This window comes from Solanum verrucosum, unplaced genomic scaffold (assembly GCF_900185275.1).
Source record: "Solanum verrucosum unplaced genomic scaffold, falcon-dt-bn FXZP01000267.1, whole genome shotgun sequence".
NCBI classification, from domain to species: Eukaryota; Viridiplantae; Streptophyta; class Magnoliopsida; order Solanales; family Solanaceae; genus Solanum; species Solanum verrucosum.
In genome coordinates this window covers 256676-271181 of record NW_026019869.1, presented here as the reverse complement: position 1 = coordinate 271181, position 14506 = coordinate 256676, and the positions used below count along the sequence as shown (strand labels likewise).

The 14506-nt window shown below is 27.3% G+C and overlaps 1 protein-coding gene across 1 annotated transcript; it reads left to right on the top strand.

The window, feature by feature from the left end:
* The first annotated feature begins 5613 nt into the window (after positions 1-5613).
* Positions 5614-6653, top strand: LOC125818991 (EID1-like F-box protein 3). Its single transcript, XM_049498504.1, has one exon. It carries the CDS (start codon positions 5614-5616, stop codon positions 6421-6423), a length of 810 nt encoding a protein of 269 aa, XP_049354461.1. The 3' UTR covers positions 6424-6653.
* Positions 6654-14506: the final 7853 nt, after the last annotated feature.

Sequence of the window (14506 nt, the reverse complement as noted above, 5' to 3'; positions counted from 1 at the left end):
TAAACTTGCTTCTGTAACCTTAAATGCTTTAGTATTTTGATTTAGTTGGTCAACTAATTAGTATTAATGGTTCTCCCACCGGAGGGTTAGTGTGGGTGTCAATCACGATGGTCTGATCGTAACACGAATTCACTAAGAGTAAAAAAAGGTTACATTCACACAAGCAATAACATAATACTTGCGTCTCACAAATTCTCCCTTAATAAAACTCTCAAACCCTTAGAACTACATTATGGATGCTATCAACTTAGAAGGAATGAATCTTTATTTATAACATCATAAACTTATTCCTATAAGAAAAAGAACTAGCCAAATATTTTAAAAAAATGTGTTTTACTTATAGGAAAATAAAAAACTCAATTATTATATAATAAAAAATAAAAAAATCAGGGCAAACACCAGCAAAGTGAACCACCAAACATAAACATCTAATATGTTAGGTACAAAATCTATGTAGTATTATTATGATTTACAATTGACAACCTCAACCAATTGAATTTATTCATTATAATACTGCCAAAAGATTACAACATATCAAATTTATGCAAAGAGGAAAAACTTTTAAAATTTATCTATCTTAAAAAAATATAATAATAGGAATTAGACTATATATGTCATTTAAGAGGACTTCACATTTTCTCCCATCTTAAATTTGTTTTTCTCCATGTATTCTCATTGAGTTCTTCCATAGAGCAATGTTCTTAGAGCCTGTTTAACTACTGTTAAATATTGCTTATTTATATAAACACTTTTTTTAAAATGACTTATGAAAAAAATATATTTATGTTTGGTTAATTCATTTGAAAATTGCTTTTGATAAGCAAATTGTGTTTGACTAATTAAAAAAAAGTGATTTTGAGAGTCAATTGACAAAAAGGGGCAAGTATCAATGTGCTTTTAATATTAATATTATTTTATATAGAGAAACTATTTTAAATATCTATTACAAAAAATATTAAAATGCATATATTCATGAATTTATAAACCATTCGACAAATTAAACCACTATATACGAAAAATTCACTACAAAAATAAATAAAGTCCTTCATATTTTTAATCCTACAAAAATATTGTAGTTATGTTTATTTCGAATTCTGTAAAATAAAACATAAAATAATATATAAAATATAAAATATAAATAATAATATATAAATATGAAACAAAATAAAAAGTTATTATATAAAAATAAAAAATAAAAAATAATTTTTTTGAATGAAACTTAACCAAACTTATGAGATATGCTAATTAATTAATAAGAGATATATTGATAAATATTTATATATGAAAGAGATATTTTAATTTTCAAAAAAATAATTTTCTTCTGCTTCTACTTTTTTTAAGAAGCAGAAATTTTTAGTTTCTTTCCAACAACATAAAAACTACTTTTGCTTCCATTTAAAAGCATTTTAAAGGATTTGCTAAACACATAATTTTTCAAAAAAATGTTTCTTTCCTCAAAAAAAGTACTTTTGGCCTTCCAACAACAATGCCAAACAGGCTCTTACACTCTAACTGTAAATATAGGATATTATCGTCTGATATATCTCTAACTTTGTGATTTAAAGTTGATTTATCTCTCATTATAAAAATGACTCACATATACCTTTATTATTATTATACAAATGATACAAATATACCCTTTTGGTCTAGCGGGAGAAAATTTTATAATTTAAGTTATTTATTTTTTAGATTTTGATTATAAAATATTTTTTAAATTTATTATTTTAATGATCAAATTTATTTTCCACTCATATTTTATTGTAAAATTCATCATAAATGCTACAATATAGCCACAAAAAATAATATTTTTTCCTTTTTCCATTCACACTTTTTTCTTTCTCATATTTTTACACTAAGGGTCCGTTTGGCCATGTGATATGATATCATGATATGAAAGAAAAATAAATAAATAATATTAACAACCTGTTTGGATTGACTTAAAAGAAAGTAGCTTTTAAGTCAAAATAAAAAGTCAAACTTAAATGACTTTTAAGCTTTAAGTCAAAAAATAAAAACTAGGGGGAGACCTACTTTTGATTTTTAACATTGTCAAACACTTCTTAACTTATTTTAAGTTATTTCTATATTTTTCAACACTCTATAAGTAAAAAACTGACTTAAAAGTAGGTTTGACCAACTTTTAAGTCAATTCAAACACCCTCTAAGAAACCCCAATAATGATAAGCAAATAGATCATCTATACGGGAGATATTTTAAAACTTAAATTAGGTGTTGAATCGAAGAAATAAAAAAAAAATCATGTGTGAGAAAGATTAAATATACCCTAAACTTTGCTAGAAGAATCATATATACCTCTATATGATTATTTTTTAAAATAATAATAATGTAAAAGTAGTATCTCAAGTGTCATTAGAGGAAAAGGGCATATGTGAGTCACTTTTGTAATATAAGGGTTTTATGTGAGCCACTTTTATAACATAAAAGATATATATGAATCAATTTTGTAACGAGAAGTATATCAACTCTAAATCACAAAATGAAGGGGTATATTAAGTCATTTTCCCTTTCATTAAATACCAACTTTAGTAGTATATAATAGAATGCCTTGTTACTTTGCAAAAAAAGGTTTTTCTTTTTTGTTTGTCTATCCTACTAATTGAGTACGTCAAAAATTTATGCAATTTTGCTAACTTCATACTTAAATTATAGGATATTCATATGACACTTACAATATTTCATATCTAAACTCCTTCTGTATATATAGAACTGAATTAAAGGATAAATATATTTCATCTGTCATACACATATCACATATGACATCTTTTAGTATGGTATCATTTGTAATTGACATACCCAAATTATTGAGTATTTGTATTACCCCCTCATCTTCATTTTTTCCTATTTATTACCCCTTAGACACTTATTAAACTAAATAAAGAGAAAATGGTCTGAAAAATATTTTAACTTTGATCAAAATTGTTGTTACAATATCAAATTTTGTGAAGGACTTTTTACCCCCTGCACTATTTAATACTGTATTTTAAAGATATATATGTGCACACGTGGACATAACTATTTATAATGATGCAATATTTATGATGTCTACGTGGACACATATATACCTTTAAAATACACTATTAAATAGTGCAGGGGATCAGTAAAAGGTCATATCCAAAATTCGATATTGTTACAATAATTTCAGTCACAGTTTAAATATATTTCAAACTTTTTTCCCCTAAATAAATAAACACACCAAGTTAAGATATATCTTCTCGAGATACAACTTTATCACTTGACATTGCAATAATTAAAGAAGGAATACACTTCTATGAAGAGAGGGAACTTTCTGTATTGAAGACATTTTGGGTAGTACGTAATTTATGTGTTTAAATTTATGTGACATATTTTTATATTTTGTGTGTTTCAAAAAAATGTCACATTTTTATAATTAAAAGTTAACTTAATTTTTAATTTTCTATTTTTATTCTTAATTAATGAAATAATTTATAGCAATGCAAATGTTTAATATTTATTTTAGACCACAAATTTCAAAAGAATTTCTTACTCTTCTAAACTTTATGTCCAGTCAAATAGTGTCAGATAAATTAGCACAAATAAAGTAGCAAAATGCTAACTTCCTCTTCGGCTTTGGTTTTTGTTATTTTTTTAAATCTTTTATGTTTATATATATACTCCTCAATGGGAAATTTTATGTTATGGCATAGAATGTGCTATAATTATGGCGCATCACACACATATATATATATATATATACATATAGATAAGATATAAATCATATAATATACACATATACAACGATATATATATATATATATATATATATATATATATATAATTCATACATCAAAAATAGATTTTTATTCTTATTTGTTAAATATATTTTTCTTGTTTTATACTCAACATTAGTTATGTATTTACCAAATCATTTCGCAAGATACATTACTATACATAAATTATTATGAATATTTGGGTTCAAACTCATATAAATCATTACTTATTTAGGAACATACAAAACCTAGATTGGACAAGTAAAAATAATTGAACAAAGTATTATGTTTGATAATAATGTATAACAATATTAATAAAAAGGTTAATTAAATAGCTTAATCAGTTAGATCAAATGACCTTCCCCTAAAATAACTTCCTCTAGCCGTTCGAGGAAGTAAAAACAAAAGCCTATGTAGAAGCGGATTTCACGCTTGGGCTTATTTGGTACGAAGGATAATCTCGAAGTTAATTTTAAAATGAATTTATTGTATTTCATATTTTGATTGAGATAAATTCATGAAATAACCTATTATGTGATTATAAAGACGAGATTTATACAGGACGTTTCCTAAAAATTATTAACTTTATATACATCCTACCCTTGTTCGTAACCCATCACAATTTTTGAATCGACACAACTAATAAGAAAACAATTATTGACATAGTGAGTTATCATTTTACCTCTATTAATTATGAAGTGGATGAATTAAAAACTTAAGGTTTTCAAGAAGTCCTATATTTTTCAAAGTAATTAATTGAGGGTATAATAGGTAAAAAAAATTGTCCTTTTTGATTTGTCAAAATGAACAAGTAATTAGGAACAACTAAAAAAGAAAAAGTGGACAAATAATTAGGGACAAAGGGAGTAAACAATTGATGTTTTTGTTACTACTCCCACTATCCCTAATTACTTGTCAATTTTTGAATTGGAACCCTATTAAAAAACAATGATTGACATAGTTAGTTTACTTTTTTACCCCTATTAATTATGAAATGGGTGAATTAAATATTTAATTTTTTTAGAAAGTTGTACATGTTACAAAGTAATTAATTGAGGATATAATAGATAAAAATAAATTGTCTTTTCTTGATTTGTCAAAATGAATAAATAATTAAGAACAACTTAAATAGAAAAAGTAGACAATTAATTAAAAATTGAGGGAGTATCTAACTCTTACCTAACAAATTCAATTATTACTTTAAATCAAGAATTTAATTAGAAGTAAACAAGTAAACAACCATCCAAACAAAGTTTGTTAATGATTTCTACATGGAAAGTAACATAGACAACCCTTGTTTCATTTTCTGACACGAAATATTTTCCAACAAAATGCATCTTTTTTTATTATAAGACATAAATATAATTCTTTGTACCTTTGACGAGACCATGCATGTGACCGACCACAAATAATAAACAACAAAAATACCATAATCAATTCTTATTATATACGTGTACGTCTTAGATTACATACACATGTGGACTAAATCATTTCAAAACAAGAACAAAAATAATGCTCACATTTCAGCGTTTTACGCACTAATAAATTAACCCTTCCCAAATCCCGCCACGTACTCCCTAAGATATTTCGAGCAACTAAAAAAAAGATACTTTTATTACAACACGTGGCAATGTTTTCTCACTATCTTCCAAACGCATACGTTGTCTTTAATTCTTTAACACATCAAATCATATCCCCTCATGGTTGTGTCTACCAATAAGAGAATTCCACATACCCAAATTCAAAAAAAAATATTATTGGATGAAGTAGTTATCATTTATCTATAACTTGTGTTACACGTGTTTGACTCTAGAGTTTTGATTTATATATAGGGGACAAAAATAAGTTTTCGATTACTAACAAAATGAGTCAAAGTGAGAGTCAGAGACGAAGGTGGAATTCGAATAGAGTAGCTGAGTCTGACGACTCAGCTATTCATAACGAGACGATTCTCCGTTTGGTTTTCGATTCTATGAAGTGGGATGTTCATTCCTTATGTCAAACGGCGTCGGTTGATCGAAATCTACGAGCATTAGCGAAGAGGCTATTATGGAAGGAGATGTGTATTTATCGCGCACCGCGCATGATAGCGTCGTTAATGGACGGTGCGCCGAATGGTCGGATCGGAGGAGAATGGGAAGCTATGGCGAAATTGTTGTTTTACTGTTGCGGGTGTAATCCGACCCGACATTTCCGAACGGGTCAATCATGTCCGGGTCATTTCATGAAATCGTCTCGGTTTTCAAAGACGTCGGGTCGGAGTTTTTTAGTGAGGAGATGTAGGACTGATTTGTTGTACGTTAGTGATCCGTGTGAGCATGAAATTAGGGATAGGGGTGATGATTTAGGGATTTTCAGAGGGGTATTTGGAGGATTTATGAGATCGAGGACGAGGGCGTGTTTGATTACGAGAGAATTGGAGGTTGAAGAAGGAGTGAGGTGTCCATTTTGCGGTGGTAGGGTTTGGAGCATGACGGCAGCTAGACTTGTACCGAAGAGCGCGGCGCGGAGATTGGGTACGATGGAAAACGGGTTGGAGTATTTTGTGTGTGTTAATGGGCATTTACATGGAAGTTGTTGGCTTGTGCACTTGTCGTCAGAGGAAGATGGAAATGATGATGATGATGAAGATGATCACGAGGATGACAGAAATCAGATTGGCAGTAATGGATAGGAGGGCCTCACATAATGGCGATCCTCGATCGCCATTTGGGGCAAATCCAATCCAGTGTCCCTGAAGATGAGAGTCAGGGGCAGGACAGAGGGATATGGATTTAACTGATGTTTGATTTGTTTTGAAAATTTTGAATAAGAGTTTCTGAAAGTTCTTTTTTTTTTGTAGAAACATTTCTCAACAAACCAAACACCAAGAGAAGAACAGCTGATTGTACCAAAGAGTAAATAATTGGATACCTGATTGAATGAATAGATTTTTTTTCTTTTTAGTTGTACTCCCGATTCACTTTTACTTGTTTATTACTATCAAAAAATAATAGTATTTTTTCTATGTTTTTAGAGCTTGTTTGGCGTTATTGTCGGAAGATCAGAAACACTTATTTGAGAAAAAAATAAGTGTTTGACAAATTACTAAAAGTGTTTTTAAATGGAAGTAGAAGTAATTTTTCTGCTGTTGGGACTATTATTGGGAAGAAACTAAAAAAATCTACTTTTTAAAAAATGAGCAGAAGCAGAAACAAAAAAAATATTTTTCTCAAGACTAAAATATTCTTTTCATATATACAAATTGAACAATATATTTCTTATTAATTAAGTAGCATATTTCATAAGTTTGGTTAAATTTGATTTACGAATTTTATTTTTTTGTTTTATATAATAAATTTTATATATTATTTTACGTTTATATATTATATTATTATTTTATGTATTGTTTTGCAGAATTAGAAAAAAGGTAACAATAATATTTTTACAAGATTACAAAAAATAACAATTAAAGATTTCAACCTCTTAAAAAATATATATAATATTGATTGTAAATTTAAACATGAACATTTTAATTTAATAAAAATATTTTTTTAATAATAGATATTTAAAGTTGTTTCTGTCTATAAAATAATTTTAATATTTGAAATATATTAATAGTTGTCTTTTTTTGTAATTTGACTCTCAGAAGCACTTTTTAAAAAAGATTAGTCAAACGCAATTTGCTTATGAAAAATATTTTTTCAAATGAATTAGCCAAACATAAATTGTTTTTTCAAAAACACTTTTCTAAAAAGTCATTTTAAAAAAACTTATTTTTAATAGCAATGTCAAATAGGCTCTAAATCTTAACATTAATTAATACGTATTCGTTAAATTATTTTCTAATACATAATACTAAAATCAATAAACACGGAGAGTACCTTTTAGAGTAATAAATGAACTATGTTTATTTGAGTAATAAATGGAATTGACCTCTGAATTAGTGTCATATCCCCGAATTAGCAATTACTCTTATTTTTTTTTAGTTATCTCTAATTACTTCTCCATTTTGACAAATCAAGAAAGGACGGATTTCTCAATTAATTATTTAAAAAAAGGTAGAAAATTGAAAATATTAAGTTCTTAATTTATCCACTTCACAATTAATAGGGGTAAAATAGTAAACTCAATATGTCAATAATTATTTTTTTAATAAGTGTGTCATTTCAAAAGTGGACAAGTAATTAGGGACAGAAAGAGTAAAATCAAGATTTTCATCTCACGTGGAGTTTGGTATAAACATATATAATTCTAAGATTGCAAATTCCAAAATTGATAAGAGGGAGTTGTTTTAAGAATTGAACGACAAGCATTTTTTACTTTCAATGGTAAGGTTGTGAGCTCGAGTCAATAAGAAAGCAAAATGATGGGAAAATAGGTGGAAACTCCTAGAAAGGAGTAAAAAAATAAACAAACAAACAAAAATTATACTATTTATCAAATGTGAGATAAAATATTATTTTATCCCAAATTTGTTATCTCTTATGTTATATGAGAAAAAGTATCAACCGGTCAAGATCTTGCATGTTCAAAAGAGGAAAAATGAGAATTTTGAAATGATTGTATAATCATATTAGGAGATATATGATTAGAAATGATCAAAGATATTTATAATTAGATAGGAATGATCCCTAGGTGAAAGATGAAGAAAAAGAAAATTAATTATTTAAAAACGTAAAGAGGAATGCACAAATACCCCAATAAGAAAGTGCGAGATATTGAGAAATGTAGAGTAGACCGAAGAAATGACATAGACAAACTACAATAAACAACATGATTTTTCATCCATTTGTTTAAATTCAGTTTTTACAACGTCAAAAAGAATGATTGGTGGACGTAGACAAACTACAATCAATAACAATTGGTCTCTAACAATTGTGAGTTATATTTAACTAGTAAATTTGATCGCGCTTCTCATTTTAATTAATTTATTATTAATTTAAAAAATTGATTTACTACTTTAATTTATTATAAATTATAATGCTGATCGTTTTGAAAATTCTTTAAATGTTATATATATTGTTATTTTTTAACATGTCAGCTTTCATATAAAGTGTGGTTTGCTGCAATATTAAAATTCTATTTGGAAGGAGAAAGAAAAAACTATTAGGTAAATAGATAAGTCAAACATATTAAAATACTTGTAATTTGTGAATGATAGTGATTTATAATACAAAAAGACTATAGAGATGAATATGAATCTTTAAAATAAAATAATTAAGAAAAATAAATAAAAAGATTAATAAAATTGTCGGGCAAAGAAAAGTTTCACATCACTCTTCTTTTGCCTAATTTTAATTATGTATAAATTAGGCCAAAGTCATCTGCAGCCACTCAAAGTTGTCTGCATATTTCACTTGAACGCCCTTAACTGAGACTTGTACCTATTGAACACCTATAGAATATTGAATTGATACCACTTGAACACTTTTTGCCTACCTGGCACTTTGAGTGTGATTCACCACTGATGAGCGCGTGAAAACATATAATCAAACATTTTTTTAATTAAAAAAATCTATTTCTTCTTCCTTGAATTGGTTACCACCACTTTCTCCGGCCGTTGCCATCGTCACCGTCATCATACACCTTTCTTCTTCTTTCATTTTTTTTCTAGCCACTTCAATTCCTTAACCATCGATCAGATTTGCCATTATCGCTGCCAGCACATTCGTTTCTTTCTCCTTATTTAAGCAATCACCATCATCTCTGCCATTAACGCCGCCACCTAACCCTTTTTTTCTTCAGATCTAGAATCGCTTGGTCGTGACTTGGTCGCGTTTTTTTCTTTTAATCTAGGACTGAATCTTTGTCGAGTTATAGAAGTAAGCAAAGTTACAACTTTGCAATTTAAATAACACCACCATTGTACAATTAATATTCCGATCTGTGAAATATTATTTCACTCTCAAAATTTATTTCTTTTTTAATTATTTTTTAATCATAATCTTTTATAGTTGATTTACAATGTTACTATTAAAGTTTTTTTTTTGTTTACTTTTGAATCTCAATATTCTGCCATTGTACATACAAAAGAAGAAGAAAAAGAAATGGCGGGTGGATTGGTTCTGATGGGCAACAAGGGAAGAGTGTTTGGTGGGTGGGTGGGTGGGTTGCATAGGGATTACATAATAATTATTTTTTAATTTTAAAATATCTTTTTTTCTTTCCCACTGTTTTTTAATAATATTTTTGACCAAAATGACCTGTCATAATTTAATTCGTTATTATGCCATGTCATCGTGAGTGTATCTCACTCACTTAATATTTGGGGCTGATTAATAAAAAAATGTCAAATAGGTATCAATCTAAAGTCGTAGAGGTGTTCAATAGGTACAAGTCTCAGTTAAGGTGTTCAAGTGAAATATGCAGACAACTTTGAGTGGCTGCAGATGACTTTGGCCTATAAATTATTTTGAGATAAAAGAGATACTCATATTTTTCAAGGATGTCATTTATTTCGGAAACATGTACAAAATAATCCAAAATTCAATATGAAATTAATATAATTATTCCTAAAATTCTAATAGGAAATTTAACCTAGAAAATAAAATTATTGTATTTCAATTCACTATAACTACGTACTAACTTGCAGCAAATTAATTTTAAAAAATCACAAAATTTGATTTATAGATAATGTTAAAGTATTCTTCAAGTCTTATTTCAATTACACTAAAACTACATACAAACTGCAACAATTTAAATTTAAAAAGAGTAACAAATTTTGATACATAGCTAATAATAATGTATCCTTCAAGCTTGTAAGAATTATCAAAATTCAATAAGAAGTCAATACAATTATTTCGAGAATTTATAATAAAACATTTATCCCATAATTTTTTTTTTATTACATTTACATCTACATTATAACTATGTACAAACTTGCAACAAATAATTAAAAAAATAAATTTGATATATCGGTAACAATAACTATTTTTCAAGCTTGAATTGTACATATACTTCTCACAAGTAAGGTCATACACCATTCTTCTTTGTTTCCTAATAACAAAATTTTTGCACAAGAATGATTTATTAATAATGATGGCAAAAGCAAAAAAAAAAAAGGAATTAAGAAGCTTTTTTTTTTTCTGGAAAAAAAGCTTCAAATGAAGGAGTAAATTAGTAACAATATATAATGAAGATTTGAGAAGAAAACTATTGAATGAAAAAGGAAGAATGTTATGAAGTGAAAATGATTTTCAGTATTTATAGTGATAAAAAAATTAAAAACATAGCATATAAAAAATACTAACGGATTTGAGTGTAATTATAAATAAATGAGTATTATATGCATTAATTGTACCTAATTGAATGTTAAATTCTTTTTAATAATAATCATTAATACTATTTAACCCATTTCTAAAGCCCTTTTCTGATTCCTCTTTTACGTTATATTTTATTTTATTCCCATGATCTCATCTTTATTGTTATCTATTTATTTTCATAAATCCTTCAAGGTTAATGAAGGAATGACACAACGTGGGCTGCAATCAGATTCAATTGGGCCTTTACTGCAATCTTATGTTTAATTGAGTTTTATGAAGTTTTTATTAGTAGTCATTTAATTAGTAGCAGAAATGAAATAAAAATATAAAAAAAATGTCGAAAAAATGAGAAAAAAGGTAAATCCAAATGACGGCCATAGAAAGGTGCCACATCACCTTTTCTATATCTAGCTTTATATTATTATATAGATTATTTAGTCAATCTTGAGCCTGTTCATTTTCCTTCCAAGTAATTTTCGAATAAAATATTTTATAACACATTTATTTACAACTCAATATATTTTAACCCCCAAAATTCAGTCCTAACTCATCCAATTTTTCCACTATTTTAGATTAGATAACAAGTAGTAGATAACATGTTCCATCAATATTAGTACGAAAGAAAGGTAGTTCAAGATTGCAATCTTTATTGATCACCCACACGAATGTATTGAAAGAGACGTTGTATTCCAACTAATATTTTTTTTGGTTGGGGTGGGGTGGGGGTGGGGTTCACTCGGTGCTAATAATCACATTAGAGTCTCGATTAGTTCGACTTCACATTATATACGATCTACTTCTTCGGTCTTATAGTAATTGTCCACTTCTTCCCTTATATGCCCATTAAGAAATCATAAATACAAAGTATATTTACTAATTTTTCCCTAAAGAAACTTTTTTGAAACTTTATTAGCTTGTTTACATTTTCTAAAAGAATTAATTGTAACCATAAAATGAAAAAAATATAACTAATTCTAACTTGATTTTGTAAATTGACAAAAAGTTAAGACATATATTTTTAATAATGTGGACAACTAATATGAAATAGTGGGAGTATTTAATAATAAAATGTTCTCTAATACCAACAAGGGTTGTGGTGGAGTGGTAAGTACTCATTCATCCTTAATCAAGAGGTCTCGGGTTTGAGCCCCCTTGGGTACGGAGTCGTCTTTGGTAGGGAGCGCTTTACCCCCCAATGTGGGACTTCCCGGCGCGAATCTGGATTTAGTCAGGCTCCAATATGTGGATACAGAGTCGCCTTTGTTACCCTACCCCCAATGTGGAACTTTCCGGCGCGAATTCGAATTTAGGCTCCAATGTAGGTACCGGACACCGAATGGGAAACCAAAAAAAAAAAAATATTCTCTAATGAATTTTTTTTCATAGAACTCAAACTTAAAACTACCGTTTAACACTCCCTCTATTTCATATTAAGTAAATTTTTAAGAATTTTCTTATTGATCAAAATATTTGAATTGTTCAAAGTTCAAGATAAATGTTTGAAAGTTTTCCAAATTTGCCCTTCTCTTTAATGAAGTCTTGCACGTTTTAGGAGTTAAATCACCCTACTTTTAAGAATAACTTGAGAATAAACAAAAGGACAATAGTGAAAAATATACTATCTCCGTTTCTTTTTATATGTCATCCTTACTATAAATATTTGGTCCATCATACTCGTCATTTCATAAAATCAATGCATAAATTACAATATTCTTTCTATTTTACCCTTGTGAGTTATTAGCCTTGAAAATATATATTTGACTAACATAGAAAAACTAAATGAATAATTCATGTTCATTGGTCAAATTAATTAATCAAAACAAATAATTTCATATTCATTGATTGAAAAGTTGATTTAAAAAAAATAAAAATAAGGATAGAATAATAAACTTACTTAATTTCTTAATACACGTGAAATAAAAATTAATGATATATAAAAAAAAACAAAAGGAATAATTTAAATTATATCTATAAATATTTTTCTTAATAGAAGTGTATTGAATTACAAATTAAGCTAAAATATAATAAAGGGAGTAGATAGCAGAACTAGTCACTGCATATGTTTGCCTGAATGGTTTAACGCGTTGGCGCAAAATTAAAAAATTAAATGTTACGCGCATTAAAAATTAAAGTTTCTGTTTACCATAAAGTTATAGAGGTAGCTTCCAATACAAATAATAGATTGATATTGCTTAAAAAAAATAGGGTGTTCTATGTGGCGTTTTGCTTAAAGTTTCTGTTTATCATAAGTGTCTATTTGTGTACATCAAAATTAAATGACATAAATATCCATAAAATCAAGTCAAAAGACATATTTATATATTATATCAAAATAATACGATAATAAGTTGTAATATAATACGTGGCTGCAAAAAATATTAAAATTTTGTAATTTCAATTTTTTTTAATAATATTTCATGTATAGAAGAGTTTAGTGAAATTACTTTTAAATTAAAAAAACCTCATCATTCTTTTTTAAATCAAAAAGATGATTCCCTATCTTGGGCGGTGGTTGTTGGCTCCTGTCGTTTGTTTGTCCGAGGTTATTGTCCGAGCATTTCCTCTAAGAAACGTATTACTCCCTCGATTCAATTTATTTGACTTTTTTATTTTTTTAAAATTAAACGGTTTAAGTTTGATCAAAAATTTGCACATGAAATTTTCAATTCTTAAAATAAAATTTATATATTTGTAAACTACTTAAAAAGTACTATAAGTCACAATAATTGATAATTCGAAATGTTTAAAAGATCTATGAAAATTTTATGATCAAAGATAAATTTGTTTGAATCTCAAAATTCAAAAAGTGTCACATAAAATAGAACAGAGGGAGTACTATATTATAACGGTTATAAAATTAAGTTCCTAACAATATAACTAAAAAGAATAGAAAAGAAGATAAAATGCATAGAAGAAGCAGATAATTTTTTTTCTATTCAAGTGTATCTTATAATTAGAGAGTAGCACTAGGATGGGTGACCCCCTGGGAAGTCCTCGTGTTGCATCCCTCCTTTTAAAATTTTTAAGTGCCTTGAATTGAATAAATTTCACTTATATATAAGTAAATATTAAGTTCTCTCCAATCCTCTATATAAACATACGAAAAAATAAAAAAAAATAAAAAAATAATGGTGGATTGAAAAATCACTTCAAGAATCACAATATTAAATGTCCAAATTATATATATCGTTATCTAAAATAATTCATATCACCTCGAAAATATATATATAACTAATTCGTGAATTAACTCAAATAAACAATCTACTAATTCAATAAATTTATAACCATACACTATTTATGACCATATTTTTATGTTAAATTTCTTTATTGTGCGTGTGAACTAAAACAAATCTCCATACTAAATTAAATTACAATGTTTATAATTTGATCTTCTCATCAATGATCGGCAAGAAGGTAAAAACTATTTTTCAACTTTTTATAATGTCTTCCACTTTAGGTATATTTCTATAACATCTTTACTAAGACAATAATAATGCCATTCAATTTATGTGT